This window comes from Neurospora crassa, linkage group V (genome assembly GCF_000182925.2).
Source record: "Neurospora crassa OR74A linkage group V, whole genome shotgun sequence".
In the NCBI taxonomy this organism is placed as follows: Eukaryota; Fungi; Ascomycota; class Sordariomycetes; order Sordariales; family Sordariaceae; genus Neurospora; species Neurospora crassa.
Window position 1 is genome coordinate 1,649,069 of NC_026505.1, and position 22,792 is coordinate 1,671,860.

Consider the following 22,792-nt stretch of genomic DNA (forward strand, 5'->3'; position numbering starts at 1 on the left):
CATCTCGAATCTGTTCCGTAAAGCTCCGGTAAGATTGGTGATGGAAACGACTTTAATGTTGTCGGCGTTTGGAATCCGGGCAGATGATAGGAGGACGAGGACGGACCGTTAGATGCGGCGCTGCTGCGGGGTAAAGTCAATGACAAATGTGGGGTTGGTTTCCGTCGCCCGCCGTCTCCGAGAGGCCGATAGAGCTCCGGGGGGGCATTCCTCTTCGGGACCACTATCCTCCAAGGAGCAAGGTAGTTATCAACCTATACGGCGTCAGAAGTGCCTGTCTATAGCCTCTGTAAGTGCTCGTCCTGCAGGAACATCCAATTGCCTCTTCTTACTCGCTCTTCACCTTGGACTTGATGACGATCACGACGTCGACGACACACTCACCCCTTCTTTTACAAGGCTAGGATTTAACTCACGATTGTTGTTTCCCCGTTAGTGATAGTGTGATACCGAAAGACTCTGGGTATAAAGAGAGAGCAAGAGACTGTTGTTGTATCACTCACTTCAGTTCCGCTTCACCATCCATCACATAAGCCCTCTCCCATCAGATACCCAAAAGACCTCATCATGGGCTCCTCACAAAAAGACCGCGGCGTACGCATCGCCATCGACAGGGGCGGCACCTTCACAGACTGCGTCGGCAACTACAACGGCGAGGACATTGTCATCAAGCTTCTCTCCGTCGACCCAGCCAACTACGATGATGCGCCCCTCGAGGGTATCCGGCGCATCATGTCGCACTTCCTCAAGAAAGAGATCCCCCGCGGGCAGCCACTAGACACAGCCAAGATCGATTCCATCCGTATGGGTACAACAGTTGCAACCAATGCTCTCCTGGAAAGAAAGGGCGAGAAGATCGCCATGGTGGTCACCAAGGGCTTCAAAGATTGTCTTGTTATCGGCAACCAGTCGAGACCCAAGATCTTCGACTTGGCGATTCGCAAGCCCGAGGTGCTGTACTCAACGGTTGTGGAAGTGGAGGAGCGTGTCACACTCGAAGACTACGCCGAAGATCCAGAACGCCATCTCACCAAGGTGGATGTCAAGGCCGGGACCACCGAAGCCAAGAACGCCGACCTTGTCATGGGTCTATCAGGAGAAGCCGTCCGGATTCTTCAGAGGCCAGAAAAGGAGACCATCCGCGCCAAGCTCCAGGAGATCTACGACAGTGGCATCAGGAGCATAGCCGTATGTCTGATGCACGCCTACACCTTTCCCGACCACGAGGCTCTCGTCGGCGAGGTCGCCCGCGAAATCGGCTTCACCCACATCTCCCTCAGCCACGAGCTCATGCCCATGATCAAGCTCGTCTCGCGCGCCACCTCGGTCTGCGCAGACGCCTACCTCACACCCGCCATCAAGAAGTACATCTCCGGCTTCCAAAAGGGCTTCGTCGGTGGTCTCGGAACCAAAGGTGTCAAGCAGTCAGAAGGTGCTGTAGGTGCTCGCTGCGAATTCATGCAGTCCGACGGCGGTCTCGTCGACGTCGACAAGTTCACCGGTCTCAAGGCCATCCTGTCCGGCCCCGCCGGCGGCGTGGTCGGCTACGCCATCACCTCGTACGACGAGAACACCAAGATCCCCGTCATCGGCTTCGACATGGGCGGCACCAGCACGGACGTGTCCCGCTATGGCGAGGGCCGGTACGACCACACCTTTGAGACCACCACGGCTGGCGTAACCATCCAGTCGCCGCAGCTCGACATCAACACCGTCGCTGCCGGCGGTGGTTCTATCCTCTTCTTCCGCAACGGTCTGTTCGTTGTCGGCCCGGAGTCTGCTAGCGCTCACCCTGGTCCTGCGTGCTACCGCAAGGGTGGCCCGGCAACTGTTACCGATGCCAATTTGTTCCTGGGCAGACTGCTGCCTGAGTTCTTCCCCAAGATCTTCGGCAAGAACGAGGATGAGGGTTTGGACCCGGAGGCTAGTAGGATCAAGATCCAGGAACTGGCGGACCAGATTAAGGCCGAGACGGGCAAGGAAATGGATCTTGACGAGGTTGCGTACGGCTTCCTGACTGTGGCTAATGAGGCCATGACTAGGCCCATCAGGAGCATCACTGAGGCCAAGGGTCACGATACTTCCAAGCACCGTCTTGCTACTTTTGGTGGTGCCGGTGGTCAGCATGCCGTTGCTATCGCCGAGTCTTTGGGCATCAAGCAGATCCTCATCCACCGTTACTCCTCCGTCTTGTCGGCCTACGGCATGGCTTTGGCTGATGTGGTTGATGAGCGCCAGGAGCCTGACTCTTCCGTCTGGAAGGCCGATGACCAGTCCGTCATCCAGGGGCTCAAGGATAAGATGGAAGCTCTCAAGGAAAAGTCCCGCCAGGCGCTACGTGACCAAGGGTTTGAGGACGACCAGATCGTGTTCGAGGAGTACCTCAACATGCGCTACCGCGGAACCGAGTCGACGCTGATGATCATCAAGCCCACTGCCGAGGAAGCCGAGAAGCACTACAACGGCAACGAATGGGACTTTGCCAGCGCGTTTGTGCGCCACCACAGATACGAGTTCGGCTTCACGCTGGAGGAGCGCGACATTGTTATTGATGATGTCCGTGTCAGAGGCATTGGCAAGAGCTTCCGGTATGAGGAGAAGAGTGTCGATGAGCAGCTCAAGACGATTCAGAAGAAGGACGTGGATGTCAAGAACACGCACAGCACTGCCAAGGTGTACTTTGAGAATGGACGGATGGATACGCCCATCTACAAGCTCGGTGATCTCAGCGTGGGCACTGTGATCAAGGGCCCGGCCATGCTGGCTGATGGAACACAGACGATCGTGGTCACACCCAAGAGCACCGCCCTGGTGCTGGAGACCCACGTTGTGGTTGACATAGAGGAGACGGATAAGAACAAGGATCAGAAGGGAGATGGCGAGCGCGAGGTTGATCCCATCATGCTTAGTATCTTTGGCCACAGGTTCATGGCTATTGCTGAGCAGATGGGTATGGCTCTGCAGAAGACCAGTGTCAGCACAAACGTCAAGGAGCGTCTCGACTTTTCGTGCGCCATCTTTGATGCCAACGGGGGTCTAGTTGCCAACGCCCCTCATCTGCCTGTCCACTTGGGTGAATATCCCCGATTCCTCAACGCATGTTTCTTAGCTGATGATTTCTAGGCTCCATGTCCACCTGCGTTCGCCGTCAAGCAGAGATCTGGAAGGGTAAGCTGCGCAAGGGCGATGTTCTTATGACCAACCACCCCTCGTATGGCGGTACTCACCTTCCCGACGTCACCCTGATCATGCCTGCCTTCAACGAAGCTGGCGACAAGATTCTCTTTTATGCCGCCTCCCGTGCTCACCACGCCGATATTGGCGGTATCACCGCCGGCAGCATGCCTCCCCACTCCCGCGAGCTCTACCAGGAGGGCGCTGCCGTCAAGAGCGAGAAGCTGGTCTCGGAGGGCAAGTTCAACGAAGACCGCGTCATCGAGCTCTTCCACAAGGAGCCCGCCCAGTACCCCGGCTGCAGCGGCACCCGCTGCCTCGCCGACAACATGAGTGACCTGCGCGCCCAAGTGTCCGCCAATCAAAAGGGCATCTCCCTCATCGAGACCCTGATCGCCGAATACGGCGAAGACACGGTGCAATTCTACATGGTGGCCATCCAAAACAACGCCGAGCAACAAGTCCGCAACCTCCTGCGCACCGTCCACAAGCGCTTCCAAGGCCGCGATCTCTCCGCCATCGACTACATGGACGACGGCAGCCCGATCCAGCTCAAGGTGACCATCGACCCGGAAGCAGGCGAAGCCGTCTTCGACTTTGCCGGCACCGGCCCCGAAGTGTACGCCAACATCAACGCGCCCGAAGCCATCTCCTACTCGGCCATCATCTACACCCTCCGCTGCATGATCTCGGAGGACATCCCGCTGAACCAGGGCTGTCTGAAGCCCGTAACCGTCAAGATCCCGCCCAAGTCTCTCTTGTCCCCTTCCGACAATGCCGCCGTCGTGGGCGGCAACGTGCTCACCTCGCAGCGCATCACGGACGTCATCTTCAAGGCATTCCAGGCGTGCGCCGCCTCGCAAGGGTGCTGCAACAACCTCACTTTTGGCTTTGGCGGCAACGTCGCGGGCGAGAAGGAAGTGAAAGGATTTGGATACTACGAGACCATTGCCGGTGGCTCGGGTGCCGGCCCGACATGGGAGGGAACGGATGGTGTGCATGTGCACATGACCAACACGCGAATCACGGACTCGGAGATTTTCGAACGTCGATACCCCGTTTTGCTGCGCGAGTTTTCCATCCGGAAAGGGTCGGGAGGTAAAGGTAAACACCGCGGTGGCGATGGCGTGGTGCGCGATATTGAGTTCCGACTGCCGCTGCAGGTCAGCATCCTTTCGGAACGAAGAGTGTACAGACCGTATGGTCTGGCGGGCGGCGAGGATGCGCAGTGCGGGTTGAATTTGTGGGTGAGGAAGGTGAAGAAGGCGCGGTGGGAGGATACGTTGCGCAAGATCCAGAATGGGGAGCAGGACCAGCAGCAGGAGGAGGAGGAGAAGAAGAAGAAGGAAGTGGGGGGTGAGGCCGAGGGTTATGAAGAGAGAGTGATCAATATGGGCGCGAAGAACAGTGCGCCGATGAAGGCGGGCGATAGGATCATTATTTGCACGCCTGGTGGTGGTGGCTGGGGAAAGAGTGGTGAGGAGAGGGAGTTGGATGAGACTCGGGATCCGATGGGCGCATGGAAGATGGGAAGTCATGCGGCGAGGATGGATATGGCGCTACAGGCTTGAATTGGTGGTTGATGTTAGGGACCTGATGAGTGGTGAGGTGAAGCAGAAGAAGAAGAAAAAGAAGAACAAGGAGAAGTTGTAAGTGCTTAGCGGGAGTCTGTTGTATGTATCTTTCAAGTATGTATGTATAGCAAACGAATATGAACATAATATGTACCAACCCGTCCGGGACTTAAAGAATACAAACGCCACCATCAACCAAGTCAAGACCCCTCAAAGCTTAAACCTGAACCCCTCAACATTGATGGCCCCGTCCACCCACTCTCCCCTCGCCAACCTCTTATTTTGCCTGCTCAGAATCATCCTCATCGCCGTCGCCGCACACACCGCAACAAACGCCGTAACACAGTTCACCACCATGGCCACCGTGTAATGCGGCGCCGCGCTATTCGGATACAGATAGCTAGCGTAGATACTACTGAAGCTACCGACCGCATTGATAAAGGCCAGTGCCGCCGCTCTCTTCGCCGGCGGTCTGGGCATGGTATTCGAGACCCACGATATGGCCACCACGAAGCTGGAGTAGACCGAAGGGACCATGAGCATCATGCTCAGATAGCGGGGGGCAACGTGCGTCGTTGTCGCGGCGATGATGTACGCCACAATGGCGACGCACATGGGGACGGCAATGTGGAAGTATCGCTCGCCCGTCTTGTCGGCGTGCCAGGCGTTGGCGAAGGTGACAATGACAGCCAAAACGTAGGGCGGCGCGGTGAGCAGGAGCGAGTGAATCCTGCTGTAGCCGAGGGTTTGGACGACGGTGGGGAAGAAGTTGGTGACGGTGCCGGAGGCGACGATGCAGAAGAGGAGGACCATCTATTCGTCGTCCATGTTAGTTCCTTACCAGAAATAGGGGCGAAGCACGGGGGAGAACACTAACCAAAACATAGGTCCTGAAATCCGTAAACGCCATCTTAGCCCCCTGCCAAAAAGTCTGCTTCTCTCCTCCCACCCAATCATCCACGCCCACATCCTCTTCTAACCGCCAAACCGCCAGCGACTTCTCTTCCTCGGTCAACCAGCTCGTCGTCCTGGGGAAATTCGGCAGCACAAAGAAACACGCAAAAGCGACGAATATGGTCGCCGATCCCTCGAGGATGAACAGCCACTGCCAGGCATGAAACCCCCTTGCTCCATCCAATCCGGATACCACGCCCGCTGTGATCAGACCGGAAAAGGCACCTGATAAGAGGGAGCCCGAGTATAGGATGGCGGTGCGCAAGCCGAGTTCGGAACGCGTGTACCAGCAAGAGAGGTAGTACAGACAACCCGGGAAATAGGCGGCTTCGACGAAGCCGAGGAGGAAACGGACGACGTAAAGGCCGGTGACGGAGGTGCAGGCGGAGGTGGCGGCGGAGATGGTGCCCCAGACTATCATCTGTTGAGTAAGTTAGTCAGGAGAGTCATGGAGGAGGATACAAGGATGGTAAAAAGGATGAAGTGAAGAGGGGAAAGGAAGGAAGGAAGAAGTGACCTACGCAACAAGGAAGATAAATGGCCGGTTTTCCAAACTTGTTAAGGAACAAGTTGGATGGGAGTTGCATCAGGAGGTAGCCGACAAAGAGGATGCTGACGGAGGTTTGGTACTGGACGGAGGAAAGGTTGAGGTCGCGCTCGAGGTTGGCGAGTTTGGCCGCAGCGATGTTATTTCTGTTGTGTGGTGTATGTGTCAGTAAGTGACTGTTTTCTTTTTCCATCCAGTCCTTCCCATGGCATATCTCCAATCCCCCTTTCTCTCCCGGATCACCCATCAATCTAGGTAACGAATGTAAATCCAAAAAAAAAAAAAAATTTTAACTTACCGATCAATATAGTTCAAGAAATACATAATCAAAACAGCCGGCATCAACCTCCAGTCAATCTTTCTCTTCAGCTTCTTCTCCAGGTCCTGGCGCTCTGCTGGACTCAGGGCTGCAATCCAAGACGGTGGCCGAAGGGCATTGTTATGATCAGGGTGATGATGAGAGGAAGGACTTTCGGTAAGTTCAATGTTCTGGACGTCCACGACCTTGGTACAGTCGCCGTGTGATTTTGTTGTTGCAGACATGTCAATCTTGGGATACACTGTTGGCTTTGTCATGTTGAGTGGTTGCGAGGGCGTGGCTCTTGAACTGTGAGACTTCGGGAACAGGCGGCAGTTGGAATCTCTACTTGTTCAAAGAAAGCGGCAGCAAAGACTGGTTTATATACTCGATATGCTTGTGTCCTTCGTCCCAACGTATGTAAGTCAGGTAGGTAACCACTGGCAATGAATGATACTCCATGGCAAGTCGAGCTAATCCCTAACCGAGCTTGGTGATCGTTGCATCCCGAAAATCGTATCGTGGCAAAATCCCGGGTGTAGATCCGGGGTAGAAGCTTACAAGGCTAGGGTCCGAGCAAGGAACAAGGAGGAGGAGGAGGAGGAGGAGGAGGAGGAGGAGGAGGAGGAGGAGGAGGAGGAGAACTACAGCCTTTCTAGGTTAGTACCTCATCGCTTATCTCTTTCGTTCTTATTTTCCTTCACTCCTCAAGTACCTGATTTCCGCGCATAGTACTCAGTTGTATGTACATGACGGGTTTCCATGACATATGCCCGTCGAAGCATTGCATTGCACCGAACCGCAATCTTGCTCTCTCTCTCTCTCTGAAATCTGGTAGTACCACAGCACTAGCGTAGGGCGCTTTGCGATGATGGAGGATCGACGAGAATTGCTAGGTAGGTAACGTTCCAGACCTAGGATGGGACAGATGAGCTGACGACTAGTTGAGGAGCTGATGACCCTGATAAAGCTCTTCGGCCCCGCGATGTTTGAAACAGCTTCTCGCCACTTACACTTTGCGGCCCATTTCTCCGCCAAGTGGATAGGCGAAGGAAGCGAGATGGATCTTCAGTAGTGAGCCGAACCTTCCTATCTTCGCCTTTGTCTAATTGTGTTCGACAGTGCCGAGCCGAGCCGACTTTGTCCTTTTGAGTTGCATCTGCCGCTCATTCATTAGGATGTCAGTAGGACCATCACCATGGTATCGCTTTCTTTTCCAATCGTGGAAATATTTCCTGTTCTTTAGCAGGATTCATCGTGACACTGAGATCCAGATGAAGATCGGAGCCCTTGTTGCGCGGAAGGTGGGGGGTTCTATGGGGGGGACATTTGGAGGAGAAGGAACCATCGTCAGCGTGGGGAACATAACGTGAACGTGATGTGGTTGGCTTGCATGGTTTCTGATTCTCAATGTCGAATTAGAATAAAACAAGACCAAATCTGCCGGAAATTTGGTCGGACCATGCAAACTCCTGATCACGATAGCTTCATTGAACGGCATATCAGAACGCCTCGGACTTGACCCACCGTTCAGGAATCAAAAGTACATATGTAAGTCTCATCCAACGTAGCATACAACTTAAGCCAGGTCAGGGCCTCGCCAAAACTTTGCCTTGCTTTCGTTGTGCATTTAGACTTGCCTTGCTTTGTAATTGCGAATACTTGCGGTCTTCTTGCCTTGTTGACAGCTTGCATAAATGTTTGCACATACCCGACACTACATGATTTTGCCCCGACTTGCCGGATTACCGAACGTACCAAAGCGCACTGCACTTTCAATGAGGTAGTGTAGACGGGTATGACCTTACCTTGGCTTGGCTTACCTTGTGTGCCAGACAGGGTCTCATGTCCTCCTTCTAGCGCTCTTCGAAGCAGGAATGATACCGTTCAACCACCAATGCGCAATGCTCACGGAGTGCACTCCACCAATGACAAAGTTTCACATCCACACGCCATAACATGTCAATGATGAATGCACGTACGTACTACCTGCGCGCGGTGAAGGGCACGTTACCAACGACATGCTCAACTGTTACATTTCGAGTCTACCAAAGATCTCAGTTTCGCGGTCCAGAACGGTCCAAATAGACTTCGCTACTTACATAGGTATGGTCAAACAAAGCCTGGAGAAAGCCAGGAAGATACGACTGGCGTTCACGTGCTCAAAACTAGTTTCATTCACCGAGCCGCCTACGATGGCTCTTGGGTTTCTGGTTCCTGCGTATCGGTTATGACATCAGCCCCACCACGTCCAACCCTGAGCACTCCCCCAAGTAGATGTCTGCAATTCGGTTTTCAAGCGTTGCTCACGGTTGGTAGGTAGAGTAGAAGGGAGTGGATTGGTTGATCAAGCTAACTAACGGTTTCTCACCGTAACCACCAGTTAAATACTGCAGCAGAATCCATATGCACCATTGCACCTTCCACAATACCCCCTACTCTCCTAAGGCCGATACCACGCGGCCAAAATCCATCATCATCTCCAATCCCAAATCCTCGTCATCAATATCCTCCTAACCATCTCCCAAACTCTAATAATCAATATAAATAACCTCAACGATAGCCTACCCCAACCCCATGCAATGGTCAAAAGTCCAGCCCACCACTTCGGTGCCGTTCAGCCCTCAAGCAACTTCTCCACCATGTGTTTTCGGAGCATATCTTTGTAGGTCTCGACTCAAGGCGTCGGTTCTCGTTCTCGTTCTCAAGGAAGATGGTTTCGCGATGATTTTCGATGATAGGAAGCTTTGGAATTTGGATTCTCTGATGGTCTTTAATAGTGGCTCTCTTTGGAAAATAGAAAAGGATCGGAAAGGATCGGAAGGCTTCTCATTGTCGAGGTAAACGGTTTATTGTCGAGGTAAACGGATAGGTAGCTTTCTCCCAGATAGGAGGCATTTCGCCGTCGAGATGGAAAGGTAGGCGATGGAATGAATTGACGATATTCCGAAATTGATGCCAACGAACCACCACATCTCCTCCCCCCCTGGGTAGGATCGCCAATGCAATTCGGTTTTCAAGCGTTGCTCACGGTTGGTAGGTAGAGTAGAAGGGAGTGGATTGGTTGATCAAGCTAACTAACGGTTTCTCACCGTAACCACCAGTTAAATACTGCAGCAGAATCCATATGCACCATTGCACCTTCCATGTCCCAGCTTTTAGGCCTGCAGGATACAAAAGACTGCGCCACATGTGGCGGTGGACCGGATGGAGGGCACATCGAAACTAGCTGGAACACTTCGGTTAGATTTGGTCAAGTCTTGAGAACTGTCAATGTGTGTTTGAGCTTGATAAACGGGCATCTGTCACATTGTAATCAATTAACCAGATAGTTACCTATCTATCAACTTTTTGCTCCGTACTTGGCGGCGGCTAAATTGGAGGTACACTGAGTCATGGGACAACTAAACTTCATGACCTATACTTAGATGATATCCCCAGAGATATGCACCATGTGTTTATCGGACAGCGTGCTATGTCTAGGGAGTAATTACTTCTCCATGGTCTTTTTTTTTTTTTTTTTTTTTTTTTTTTTTTTTTTTTTTTTTTTTTTTGGCGTACATCTAGTTTCCGCACAAATATCTACAAGTAACTCATCTCGAAATCAGATTCAAGTCTATCTCCTCCCAATGGGTATCCCAAATAGCGTTCAACCACCATAGCTTGATCATTCTAATGCCAACCTTCAACATCATGACGGGCAGTCTGATATGTCTTTATAGGGGAAAAAAGGGGGGGAAAAAACGAAGCTTCCACGCTCCCAAGGCATCCCCAAGATGTGTAGATGCAGCATTAATGCCAATCCAACGGAACGAATGTGTGATACCGTGTCTTCCTCCACAGAGGGAAAGAGGCCTGATTTCAAAGCCAGTCTGGCACTGACAAACTCGACCATGAAAAGACTGCTGGTGCATGATGAGACATAGCATGGTATAGAAGAGAAAGGTGACGCCCGCCCCCATACTCTCTAAACGTAGGCGTATCTTGTTTGTCGAATTGCTTCCATGTAAAATAATCTTCCCAACCCGTACTGCGAATATTTCCTCCTGTTCAGCAAGTCAAGGAGCATTAGTCATGTTCGTTGATGGTGTCCAACAGTGTAGGCTGCGGTAAGTATATGCAAAGGGTACAAAGGTATCAGCAACGCATTAGCCAGAACTGAAGGCACGGAATCTGTGAAACAAAACCAAAGGCATGAACGTAGCGACCGCAAGCCATTAATTGATTGTCGGGGCACCTCAATCTGCGTCTGCCAACTGCATGATGAGTTTGGCCGCCATATCAAGGAAGGGGAAGGGGCTCGTGACTTCCTTATCCTCTAGAAGCTTTCCATCGGGGGTCTCGTACCCGTCTACCTTGAAATCGACAAGATAGACGCCGTGCTCCATTTCGTATATCTGAATCTCCATACGCATGGCCACAACCTGGTATTTGCTGTCGCTGCCATCCCGGCTAACATGCGTGTTCTCTCCTGCTTCGCTGAGGCCGGAGGCAACCGAATGCTTTTTGAGCTCTGACAGCCAATGTTAGCCAAACTTTGCCATTTGGGCCGGACAGACCGGAAACTCACTATCAGTTGTCCACCGAATCTTGATATGCCAGGGGTCCGCAGGAAGTCTATATGTCTTGGTGGGATCCATGCTGGATGATGACTTCTTGCGGGACCCGATACTAGGCCCATCATAGTCATCAGTGTCGTCATCGTCCCGGTGGGCTCTTTCGTAGTCTTCATCGACAATCCACCCAGCGCCAAGCTTGTTTAGCGCCTTGTAAATACACACCAGCGCCTCCCAAGGAGCGTTCCGGGATCGAATACCAAATTGCCATCGAGCAGGCTTGTTCTTCTTGGGCGGGTGGACGGGGGTAAGTCCTTGTGGGCGCTTGTTGGCCTCGTCAAGGCGAAGTTGACTCCTCGAATGTGGCTTGAGTCTTCGGATAGTCTCTTCTTGTTCAGCTTGGCTGCGCGGCTGATTTGCCGGCTCAACGATGGTGGGGATGGCATCAGGGGGCTCAAGACCTTCGGCCTTGGCCTTCTCTCGCTCCATAAAGACCCTGTGGTAGGTAGGAAGACTGCTAGGCAAAATACCGATCTTGCTGACATATGGCCGCGGTGAAGTTGCTGTGCTAACGGATGCGATCGAGCGAGCTGATGACATATTCGGGTCATGGAGCGGACTCGGGACAGACTCCTCTGTCGTGAGGCCTGGAATTTCTTCATCGGTTTTTAGTAGGGTATCCTGGTATTCCTCATTGGTGTTGCTCCAAAAGGACGATGGTCGCAAACTCAAGGATTTGCTTTTTTTTTGCGTCAAGCGATGTTCACCACTAGGCAAGTGTAAAATGGACGCCGAAGGAGGATGGGACGTGGCAAAATCAACTGCGAAAGAAGGACAAAACGGACGAGTATAGCATCGCAAAGGGATCGATAGGTTCCAATGATGAGAAGACAAAAGACTTGCTGGGAGGGAGCGTAGACTCACGGTTACTCTGCATCAGCTTGTTCTCACGCACGATCATGTAGGCATCTTTGATGGCCGAGGGTTCATCGGCCTCCAAGGCCTCTTCGACATCTCTCTTGCCGTAGCCCATGGTTTTACTGATCTTCTCCGTGACCTCATTATGCAACTTCTCCTGTTCCTGCGGAGGGGCATTTGGCGCAATGTCGCTAACCTTGATGGCCTTGTTGGGGTCCACGCCAGTATTGAGGAACTCCTCAACAGGAGGGTGAAGGTAAGCCGGCAGATCCTTGAGGAACCACGGGTCCTGGCGGATTTCGTCAATTGTGGCACGTTGAACAGGGTTGACAACCAACATCTTCTTGATTAGTGACGCCGCGCCGGGACTCATCCAGGTCGGCACCATGTAGCTTCCACGCGCAATTTTGGCAAAAAGACTGGGGATATGCTCGTCGTCGAAAGGGAGGCGCCCGACGAGTAGGACGTAAAGAATGACACCGCAACTCCAGACATCGACTTCGGGTCCTGCGTAAAGCTTGCCGCCAATGACCTCGGGAGCCGCGTAATTGGGAGAGCCGCAGCTGGTCTTGAGGAAATTACCGTCGGTCATGATATTGCTAAGACCAAAATCGGCAATTTTGACATTGAGATTATCGTCCAGCAAGAGGTTTTCGGGCTTTAGGTCGCGATGAACGATCTTGTGACGATGACAGTATTCGACGGCGCATAGCATCTGCTGAAAGAAGCGGCGGGCTTCGTCCTCCTTCATCTTTCCATGTTGAACAATGTAATCGAACAATTCGCCGCCGGCATACTCTAGCACCATGATGATCTCGGTTGGTGTTTTGATAACGGTGTACCTGGTATGCGCGCCGGGTTAGCCAACGTGTACGTAAAGGACCAGAGCCAACGTCTGCTGCGCATGGGCGTCGAGGGGTGCCTTACAGCTTGATGATATGGGGATGCCTTAGCAATTGAAGATACTCAATCTCGCGCTCTACGCGACCTTGCATGTCGCGGCTGATGAGCTTCTTGCGGGCGATGATCTTGAGAGCGACCTGCTGGCCGGTCATGCGATGGACAGCCAGCTTGACCTTTCCGAAGCTGCCTTCGCCGAGCGTCTTGACAATGTTATAGGCACCGATGCGCTGCTCGGTGCGCATCTTGTCGCGGAGGGGTGCGTCGGCCATGACGGCGTTGATATTAGGGTGTAATTGCTGACCGTGTTGACCGTATTCGTGGAGGTTGCCGGTACTGGGGCCGAAGCCTGATGCGCCATCGCCGGATCGCTTATTGCGACTTCGGATCTGAGAAGGAGACAAGGAGATGGAAAGCTCCTCGTCATCGTAGGCCTGTGCCATGGCAGACGGAGTCGCTTGCAACACAAGTGGACGACACTGAATCGCGGATGGAAGGTCGTTCGTTTCGTCTGACCAGATGTCGTCCGACTGGCTGGTGAAGAGGGTGAATGGGCAATGGAGGAACCGCGATGGTCCCTCGATTGAATCCTGGGAGCGGGAGCGAACAGACCCAAGAGGTTGGAGCTAATGAAGCTAGGGACGTCAAGTCAAGGCTCGGTGGGCTGTCTGTGTTGTAGCGTCGTCGGTCGATGTAAGGTACCGCCTTGCTTTGTTCAGGAGAACATCATGTATCGGATGCGCATTCGGTCGGTGTTCGGTTGTCAGCCGACAAGAATCAGCAATCGCGGTGGACGGGCAGCGCAGCGGGCAATCAAGTGGGTGTTGGAGCTGTTAGGTTCCATAGGAGGAAGTGGACAAGCGAACACTGCAGCGGGGCAACAATCCAGAGATGGTGTAATGGAAAACGGGGTGGAAGGAGTCGGGCGGGGATCTGGGGTGAAGAATGGGGGAATTAGTGGAGGAGTTGGAAGGATGCAGGGACGACAAACGGCAGCATCGCGGGGTCAGAGCGCTCCGGAAAGCGGCCACCTTAACTTAGGTACAACGGGGCTGCCGAGCCGGACGGAAAGTTCCATCATTCATCAGCTACTGTACCTACTTCATGTTTCGTTACTACCGCCTGGCTGGCCGAGGGGAGGTCATCCGGCTCGGTCACAGGACCATTGTCACAAGGCCGATAAAAGCCCTGTGTACGCCTATACGTGTCTACCACACATTATGGCCCAAAATGGTAGCAAGTCGAAATTACAAAGACTAGGTATACAACGTTCTCGTGTATAGAATACCAAAGGATTCAATTGTAAGCCAGGCTGGTCTTCGATCCCATGTACGGATCGCTGGTCTTGAATTGTGGATGTTTGGTACAATGAGAACCTCAATGGTCAATCGCGCCGGCTTTTGGTTAGCATCATCCGGATAGCGAGCAAGGTACCTGCCCAAGCTTCACCCAAAGCCGTGATCTGAATGTGTAATCAAAATGACGACTGAGCTCTCATATGTCATCCATGGAATTGTTTAGCTAGCCAACATCTCTAGCGAAAGTCATTCACCACCCACCTGCGACTGCCTTATGCCCACCATGGCGACAACACAGACTGCAGAGGAACTCCCCAATACCATGATGCGACGGCCATCGCTCCCACGCTCATGCCGAATGCCATCAAGAAGTTGACATCATTGTTATCAAGCAGGTCCCAGCCGTTCTCCACCACTCGCGACGGCCTCTCGTCTCCAAAGCTCGACCTCCGCTGCTTGTTGCGCGAATCGTACTTGTTACCGGCAGCGGCGCCGACATCCTCCACCGCATCCGTCCCCTCGCCAGACAGAAGAGACGACTTAATCTCAGCCTTAGTCCGACCGGCAACGTTGTTGGGGTTCGTAGCGTTGGTAACCAGTACCCTCACGCCACCCTCGCCCTCCACAATCTTGCCCGTACGCACATCCTTGACACTGGCCTGGAAGAGCCCGCCCAAAATGCTGTCCACAACGCTGCCCAAAAAACCCCAGACCGTGAGACCGAGAATCAGCATGCGGCGCTGTCCCAGTGACCAGCCCGCGGCACCGCCAAGTCTCGTAGCCGTCTCGTCAGTGCAAAGAGGCAGAAGAAGCATGGACGCCGTAACGATGATCATGCTGCCCAACAGGCCAGCGCCAAGACCGACGAGGGAAACGCCGCCGTTGGTGCCACGCGGTACCTTGCGCAAGTTCCAGCTTGTGATTAGGCGCGGCTCGCCCTTGGACAGAATGCCCAGCTCGGAGCTAAAGGTGTCGGCCGCAACACAGGCATAATTGGCAATGATACCAATCACCAACAAGTCGCCGCCCCAGGAGAAGCAAAGGCTACCGGTCCCTGTGCTGGTGGGATTAGCGATCAGCGTCTGCTTGCGCACATGCAGCTGATAAGCGTGGAGCAGAGAGAAGATGGAAGCCGTGAGCGAGTTGGCGAACACTTGGGTGTGATTTCTCGGGCCCTCGCCGCCGGACGTGCCCTTGGAGTGTACTGTGAGCTTGGCCTTGACGTTTTCCTTTACCTAGCCGGGGAAAGATGTCGATATTAGCTGTCAAAGTCCACGCCTAACTTGTGCCGCCCCTGGGTAGAGCTTCATCAGACTTACATGCGTTACCCGCGTTCCCGCCAGGAAGAACACGACGAGCAGAGCAAAGGGAAGATTCCAAGGGTGAACTGCGTGTGCGATGGCCGTAAGGAGAGCAGCAAAGATGCCGCCGGGTGTCAACGACTTCTTGGAGTAAGCCCTGTAACAGAGCGCCGCGATCGCGGGCACGGCAATTTCAACTCTCATGCTGCCGCTACAAATTTGGTGTATTTTTCTTGAGCGGGTTTTCGGTCGTAGGAGATGAGATTTGGTCTCTGATGTTGTTGTAGTTTCTCTCCCCAAAGAACGTTGTTTTTAGGCAAAATACAATGGCTATCTCATTGTTGCCGGCAATTCGTGCAATCAGCTGTTTCGTTGTGACTTTGTGTTGCTGGCAACAAGTTGAACCTCACCACCCAACTCATGTCATCATTCAGAAGGCCGATCGATCCCCGGGCCTGTTCAGCACCTGAATGCCCCCTGTAGCAAAGTCCCACCGCCTTCCTTGTTGGGTAAATGCACCTTGGCCAACCCCACTGCACCCAGCTGGAAAGAGGAGTTAGGAGTGGCTGGTAAGTCCGACTTCATGGTCGAAGTCTTGGCATCGCATCCCGTCCCACCTGATGATCTTCGACGGACAATGTCAGCTTCACATCAGCTTCGCTTGTTTTGTGCTTCCATTCTTCCATGCTTCCATCGGACGGCGAAATCATACGAGAATAGAAACCAAGCCGTGTTACCACATCAACGGGTTCTTCACCAATACTGATATATATGGCCACAAAGATCGCCAAGATTGTTTTGGGCAACACATCAACAAGATTTCTCTCTTGTGTTTGGTCATGGCAACAGAGGCCGTTTATTGGAATTGTGGACTTTCTTCTTCTTTTTCCTGATTTCTGTTACCTACCCTGCACTTACATCTTGTTAATGAGACCTTCACTCGATATGCCACTAACATCCTCTCCCCCTTTGCTATCGATCACTTCTCATACCCATTCCCTGTTATCGTTGTTCTTTTTTTTCCCTCATGTTTGTTTGCTGCGAATGGTACATGCTCAACGACGCTAGCCCGCACCATTTACTTCTTCCTCTTTTTTTTCTTTTTGATTTTCCGCTTTGGCATGTTGAACGTCCATGACCTTGACCCATCATCCGTCTTTCCAGTCGTACCCGCCATCACTCCGCAATAACTTCAAAGCCAACATTCAACATTCTGCCACGACGGTGAGAGCAGACTAGTTCAGGTCCTTGGGACTATTACTAGTTCAACGAGTGTGTGTGGAGGGTTTCCAAAGTCTTCTCCTGACCTACTGCTTCCAAGTTCTCACTTACCCATCAAGCTTCGGCCACTGCTAATGAGTACCTCCCATTTCGGGTCAAGTCCAGTACCAAACCGCGGGTAACAATGCTTCAAGGAAGTTCTTCCTTTTCTTTGTTGACTCCTGAAGACTTCTCGACCACACTGGAAGGCACGATGAAGCTTTCCTTTTCCTGCCGCACATTGGATCAGACGATCCCATAAAGCTTTCCACTCAGGATCCTGCCATTCTTCCCCTGCTCAAACACATCAACATTATCTCTGAGGTATCTATGCATGCCTTTTAATCAGCTGTATCGAGGTTGAAGAACCGAGTGGTTCAACCGTATGGTTTTCCTTGAAGTCCGCGTCGTGTCAGATTCTGGTCTGGAAATTCACCAACAGGTGGTCTTGGCTTTCAGGTCGTTCGACGCATAGGAAGTGGTATTCGAGTTCGTTCCTTCCACCTCCATGTTTCTCGACTCGAAGCCTTCGTGGTTGTCTGCAAGCTTGAGGTTGAGAAGGCGCGAGTGACGTATCTGACTGGCCTGCAAATTGATTACCACCACGCAGTCACGGTGACTCTTGCTCAAAACTAACTCTTCCGGTCCAGGGTGTAGGTATCCTTCAAACCTTTCCGAGAGCTTGCTGACCCAGATAGTCCTCATACCCATCTCTCCTCTTCTGGAAGACTCCTTGGATGATGTTCCAGATGTACTTGATGAGACGCATGGGTTGAAACCTCCGAAAGCATTATCGATCGTCGCAGCGTCGACCCTTCATCTCCATCTGCCAGTTTAGAGGTATTCCCCTCGCTTCTTTCCCCTTGGCTCGTCTATTTCCAAAATGCATATCGGCCCCCTCTGGTTGTTGCTCATATCGCATGGGTACTGTTGTTCACCATTGTTTCCAAGCGGAACCAGCGGGATGTGTCAAGCTGGATGGCAGGTTGGCTCGTGGATGATGCTTCAGCTTCGGGTCCTGTTCGATCCTATCCACTTTCCCACTTCCTTGTCCATCGCCTCCTTTTGACCGTTTGATGAGTGTCCGCGAAGAGTTGCTGGTTTGTCGATATTGTTCTCACTTCCCCCAGCCGAGGATAAATTCGATGAATGCACTGTTGGAATTATCGTTTTCGAACACCGGAACATATCCCTGAAGCCACCACGTTCACGCCATGACCCCATTTCATTCTTTGCCAGCTGCCAGTCGAAGTCGTCAACCGCCGTCGAGGATGATGTTGTTGAAGGTGCAGCACTCGAACGTCGTCGTCGTCGTTAATCGGCTAATTTTGGTAGATGCATCTAGCTGGCGCCAAATGAGGAGGCGAGTCGTTCTTCCGAAAACATCTCCCACTTGAAGACCAGTGTCGAGCAGGGGGCGAAGGTACTCCTTATACTCCTTTCTCCCTCTCCGTCTAGCACTTGAGAGAAACCTCCATGTCTCCTGCTTGATGAATGCAGTGGTACATGCCGCCACATTTATGTTGCACTCGGGTGTTTGCAAGAAGTCGTCCGAGTGTGCAAACGCAGAAAGGGATGAAAACAGCAAATAAAAGAGAAGTCACCAAAGTCATGAAAAGGACATCGTTCCCACATATTGAAAATGATGAGGGGTGACCCGGAACCGGTCTGGTACCCCATCTATCCTTTCATTATCCATCCAGTCCTGCCTAACCACGATCGTCCCTTTCTGTAAACGCCTACGTTCGCACTCTCTTGGTTTTCCAATCGTATGTGCCGCCTCCCCTCCCCCCCAAGACATCCCGAAAGTCGTGCAATCACTCGCCCGGACGGTTGATTCCGTGTACTCCACTTTGAGGACGCGTACGCATTCTCACCTCTTCCCGGATGGACGCAGATCATGGCTGTAGTTGAAATTGGTAGGAGCAGGTGGTGGGAAGAGCATGGAAGAACCAACTCCGGGGAATCGGTGGTCGGAGAAAATGATGAATGGGTCCAGACAAAGGGTTGCAGAAGAAGAAAGAAAGAGAACGGAATCGCGGAGAGGTACGTACATCCATATAACCCGACAGGCGTTCTATTCATTAACCTCGTGCCAGTATGTACCCGTTGGCCGTTGTGCTCGCTACCGGCTGTCCGATCGTTGCTGAGATACCCGAAGCACGCATAGTTGTTCTTTCGTTTGCCGCTGCGGTGACGCCTATCACAACAGTTTGATCTCCCGCCCTCCGCTTTCTACCACATACATTTGAGCGGATTCGTAGGCCACCACCATCACAGCCCCCGCACTTGACAGTCAGGAAGAAGAGCAGGTCTCGGAGATGGCCAAGAAGGATATTAAGACGAGCATGCAGACTGAAGTCCATACGTTCGCCCGACCAATTCAGTTTCCGAAGGGTCCAGATTCTCAAGATGAATGAGAGAAGTCCTGAAAAGACTTCGGGTAGACAGCCAGCCCAAGCAGAACGGGTCACTCAATCCTGTCTGTAAAAGAACGTGTCCCTTTCCGCATGCCCGCCTGTTTTATTGGGGAAATGGCACCCCGCCCAATTCACCCTGCCAACGACGTTCGAAGGGATGAACTAAACCGACGGATAAAGATCGAACGCTCTTCACCATGAAGCCCGCGAAACAGTTCGTCCGGACACACACATGGCAGATACAACATATAAGCCCTCTACGGAGGGATGACGCGTTCGCATAGTTGATGGCTTCTTGGCTACATAGTGGCTTGCGGGATGTTCCATGGCATAGCGTGACATACATCGTCATGTCTCGAATGACCCCCTCCGGCCTCGAAGTGTGTGTGCAATGCGAAACAAAACGAAACGGGGGGAGAGCAACAGAAACAAGCAAGCGGGAAACAAGAGGAGGTCTCTTCCGACTTGGAGGACAGGACGACCCAAAGTGCAATACTTACATGCTAAGGAAGATGGGAGTTGGCAGGGAAGCGAATTGTTTCCCCGCGCGGCGGCTTCTAGCTGCCCGTGGCCTACATCATCACCGGCTTCCCCCAACCTTGACCGAAATTGATATTGATGTGATGTTGAACAGCTTGATATTACTCCTCACTGCTTGAACAGGTCTTCCCCAAGGCGGTTCGGGGGCAAGTCTAGCCCTGACGAGTAGCTGGCTGGTTTGGCTATTGGCAATGATAAGGATATCGAATCTATGCGCATTTGCTTCCCTTTGCACCTTGAAGCTACGCGGCTTCAAAGCATTCAGTATTCAAGGCGCGAATGGACGGATCAGTAACACACGGGACTCGGGCAGTCTTGAACCTTGATGGCAATATCGGCATACAACTGTAATCGAGGCAAGTTCTGCCCAGTGATTGTCATTGCTACTTCCTTCTTTGCTGGGCGGCTATCCTGCGCTTACACTACAACCTACTGTCAATCTTCACAATGTGCCATGGGTGGCTCCTTCCTTTTTATTTTTCTTCTCTATCTCCTTCTCCTTCTTCATTATTACTTCTTTCTCGACTCCATTCACGCGCTTTTGAGCGATGATCATTTCACTCCTTGTATGCAAGACCTCCTACTGCGAGTAAAAGAAGTCCGGACTTCACATCACCGACCGGCCTTGTGTAATCGCATGCCATGCCCGAAGGTTGCAACATAACCGTAGCCGTTGTCGGAGTCGGCAAGCGCCTCTTAACATCCTCCGGCCTTTCACAGCATAGGTGGTATGCCGATAGATACGTAGCATGACATTGCTACATCGGTAATGGCTGGTGTTTAGGCTTTGGTTGAAATGGTTGGATAAAGGCGGCTCGCTACTTATGATATGCCGTCCCGCCCTCGGTCCGGTCGTTCAGTCGTCAGTGGTCCATACACATAACAGCGTCCAAACCCAGCCTCTAAGAGCACACTCCAAGTAACTGAAGCAATTAGAAGAAGTACTGTCTTCCCGTCATTCCCCGTCCCATCGGAGCCTCGAGCATCCTCGGACTCGATCTCGGTTCCGAAACGCCAATTTGCAACCCGGTTCAATGATCTCTTTTGTTATGATCTCACTGCATGACGGCACGGCGCCGCTGCCGGGAAGCCACGGCCAGGTTACACCGGATGTGTTGGGCAGTCACCACTACAGTACCTACCTACTTGAGTCTTTAACCATTCAAAACTCAACGGCAACACGTCCGTCTTACTGCAGCGTACTTCAGTTGTGAGTGGTAAGGTAAGGAAGGGAAGGAAGGCATTGACTGCATTTATCAACTATCCGCCCCTCTGGGTGAAGTAGCTCCACGTATACCCATTACCATACGGTCCAGACATCTCACTTCTGGCGCCAAGTTCTCAGTTCAGTTCAGGCATCGGTACGTACCTCACTTACCCGGTCTCAATAGACCAGCCAGCTAGTTACAGCTCACCCGTCGTCAGCATTCCAAACCAAGCAATCGGGGTCTTATGCGGACGACGATTTAAAGGAGACAAGAGGGTGGACTCCATTATCTCTCGCCATTATTAGAAGTATTGCGGGTTTGTTTTCAGCGAATGGAGAAAATATTCGTTGGAATCGTGATCGCTGATGCCAGTCATATTTGATAACTGTTGAAGATCAGCCCTACCGAGGTTGTATCCGGAGGTGAAAATCCGTTGTCTCTACCATTTATCTCGTAGATAGGTAGTTGCGCTCGGGACATTAAGACCTTCAGTACTTATCTTCTGACCATTCTGGAAACTTGGACGGCACGGAATAAACCTTTCTTTGTTCTGGCAGTGACATGCCACGCCCCTCCTGCGTTGGAAAGTGCCAAGTCATTGCCCCCCTTCCTCAACTCTTCTATCGGTCAGTTACTACTAAGTGTCTAGGTATTTGTAAACCAAACCAGCGTAGAGATACCGACACCCGATACCAAACGTTGAACGGGGTAATGCGGCTCAAAAAAGAAAACCTAAATAAGCCAACGCCACATTGAAAGAGTTGCCATCACCTTCAAACGGCTGGTTTAATATATTTTCCAGTACTCATGACTAGACTGTTACCCGGACCTGTTCTTCGTCCGCCCGCCGTGTCTGGAGTCCTACCCGTCGCGGACATCGGACACTCTGATGCCCGACCACGTACACACTACAGCGAACCTGGGGGAGGAACACCACATATATTATGTCTCTTTCCTGTTTTGAACTTGTTCTGAGCTGCAATGACCTCTTCGGGCGCCATGTTCACATACTTTCGAGAGATGTGATGAGCGTGGTCTCTGTCTGCAAGCGGCTGTGGTGAGTGCGGAACACTGCTTTGATGTTTTGCGTGTCATTGTGAGTGATGTGTCTCACGTCCACTTGTGTATACCCGCCGGCCACCTGAGCGCCAACATGCATGACTGTTAAGTATTTCTCTCCAGTGAGATTTTGTTTTTGTTGTCTGTCTCTGAAGGATGCTTTCACGGGACAGACGTACCTGGGAAGAAGGCCAGCGTCTTGCCGATCCTTTAATGCACAGATAAGAATCGCAGGAAAACTTGCTCCGACATTGTCCCCATCCGTGTCAATGTCACCCCCGCAGAAAGTAGGTATGGATGTATATGGTTTTGCGTGAAGGCCTCCCTTGGGGTTTTCGGACATCTCCAAAGCTCTCAGACGCCCGACCATGCAGGTTTGCGTTGGATTGAGGTCTCCCTTGGACAAGAGATACCCGAGTACCCGAAGAGTATCACTATGTGTTCATGACAAACTTGAGTCGAGATGATTGATGTCTGTTGGATGACTGGAAAAGGAGTTACTGGGCATCTCTTGATGGTGAACTTTGATATGAGGACTGACAACAAAGAATGACCGTGATTTCAACGGCCGAGACACGCGCTAGTGTAGTGAATCCGAACCGGGCCCAAAACTAGAATCAGGGAGCAAAGGAGTTGGACGGGTTGACAAGTATGGTTCCCTCATGCGCAAGTCTCGCAGTAAAAGACCTGAAGAAGGGTGATCCGGAGGCAGAATAAGTGCTATCCGGGCATTGGATTAGGGAGATATGCGAAGGTAGTGAACGTCGGGTAATAACAAATGATGA

General features: G+C 52.2%; 5 protein-coding genes and 1 non-coding gene across 7 annotated transcripts; 1 reads left to right on the forward strand and 5 right to left on the reverse strand.

Moving 5' to 3' along the window:
• The first annotated feature begins 75 nt into the window (after nt 1-75).
• On the forward strand, nt 76-5,357 carry NCU04569. Of its 2 annotated transcripts, XM_011396356.1 has the most exons (3): nt 76-289; nt 437-3,073; nt 3,124-5,357. In XM_011396356.1, the coding sequence occupies exons 2-3, from the start codon at nt 568-570 to the stop codon at nt 4,743-4,745; spliced, it is 4,128 nt and encodes a 1,375-aa protein (XP_011394658.1). In that variant the 5' UTR covers nt 76-289; nt 437-567; the 3' UTR covers nt 4,746-5,357. The 2 variants fall into 2 exon arrangements, with proteins under 2 accessions (XP_011394658.1, XP_011394657.1); XM_011396355.1 differs by having other exon boundaries at nt 279-3,073.
• NCU04568 (pantothenate transporter liz1) lies at nt 4,852-6,794 on the reverse strand (the record flags this gene model as incomplete). The annotated part of the gene is made up of 4 exons (XM_953574.3): nt 4,852-5,561; nt 5,626-6,123; nt 6,224-6,395; nt 6,548-6,794. Coding segments are annotated over 4 exons (1,520 nt in total), but the record flags the coding sequence as incomplete, so codon positions are not given.
• A 2,108-nt stretch (nt 6,795-8,902) lies between these two features.
• NCU14063 lies at nt 8,903-9,603 on the reverse strand. Its single transcript, XR_897936.1, has one exon. It is a non-coding gene; the product is annotated as a ncrg181 (non-coding RNA).
• Nucleotides 9,604-10,101: 498 nt separating this feature from the next.
• On the reverse strand, nt 10,102-13,844 carry prk-10 (protein kinase-10). Its single transcript, XM_953572.3, has 4 exons — nt 12,949-13,844; nt 12,028-12,863; nt 11,118-11,759; nt 10,102-11,060 (listed from the first exon to the last, which is right to left on the reverse strand). Exons 1-4 carry the CDS (start codon nt 13,362-13,364, stop codon nt 10,786-10,788), a joined length of 2,169 nt encoding a protein of 722 aa, XP_958665.3. The 5' UTR covers nt 13,365-13,844; the 3' UTR covers nt 10,102-10,785.
• A 273-nt stretch (nt 13,845-14,117) lies between these two features.
• On the reverse strand, nt 14,118-15,919 carry NCU11040 (DUF92 domain-containing protein). Its single transcript, XM_001728176.2, has 2 exons — nt 15,539-15,919; nt 14,118-15,454 (listed from the first exon to the last, which is right to left on the reverse strand). Exons 1-2 carry the CDS (start codon nt 15,722-15,724, stop codon nt 14,492-14,494), a joined length of 1,149 nt encoding a protein of 382 aa, XP_001728228.2. The 5' UTR covers nt 15,725-15,919; the 3' UTR covers nt 14,118-14,491.
• Nucleotides 15,920-16,625: 706 nt separating this feature from the next.
• NCU16960 (hypothetical protein) lies at nt 16,626-17,549 on the reverse strand (the record flags this gene model as incomplete). Its single annotated transcript, XM_011396519.1, has 2 exons — nt 16,626-17,365; nt 17,451-17,549. 2 exons carry the CDS (start codon nt 17,547-17,549, stop codon nt 17,213-17,215), a joined length of 252 nt encoding a protein of 83 aa, XP_011394821.1. The 3' UTR covers nt 16,626-17,212.
• Nucleotides 17,550-22,792: the final 5,243 nt, after the last annotated feature.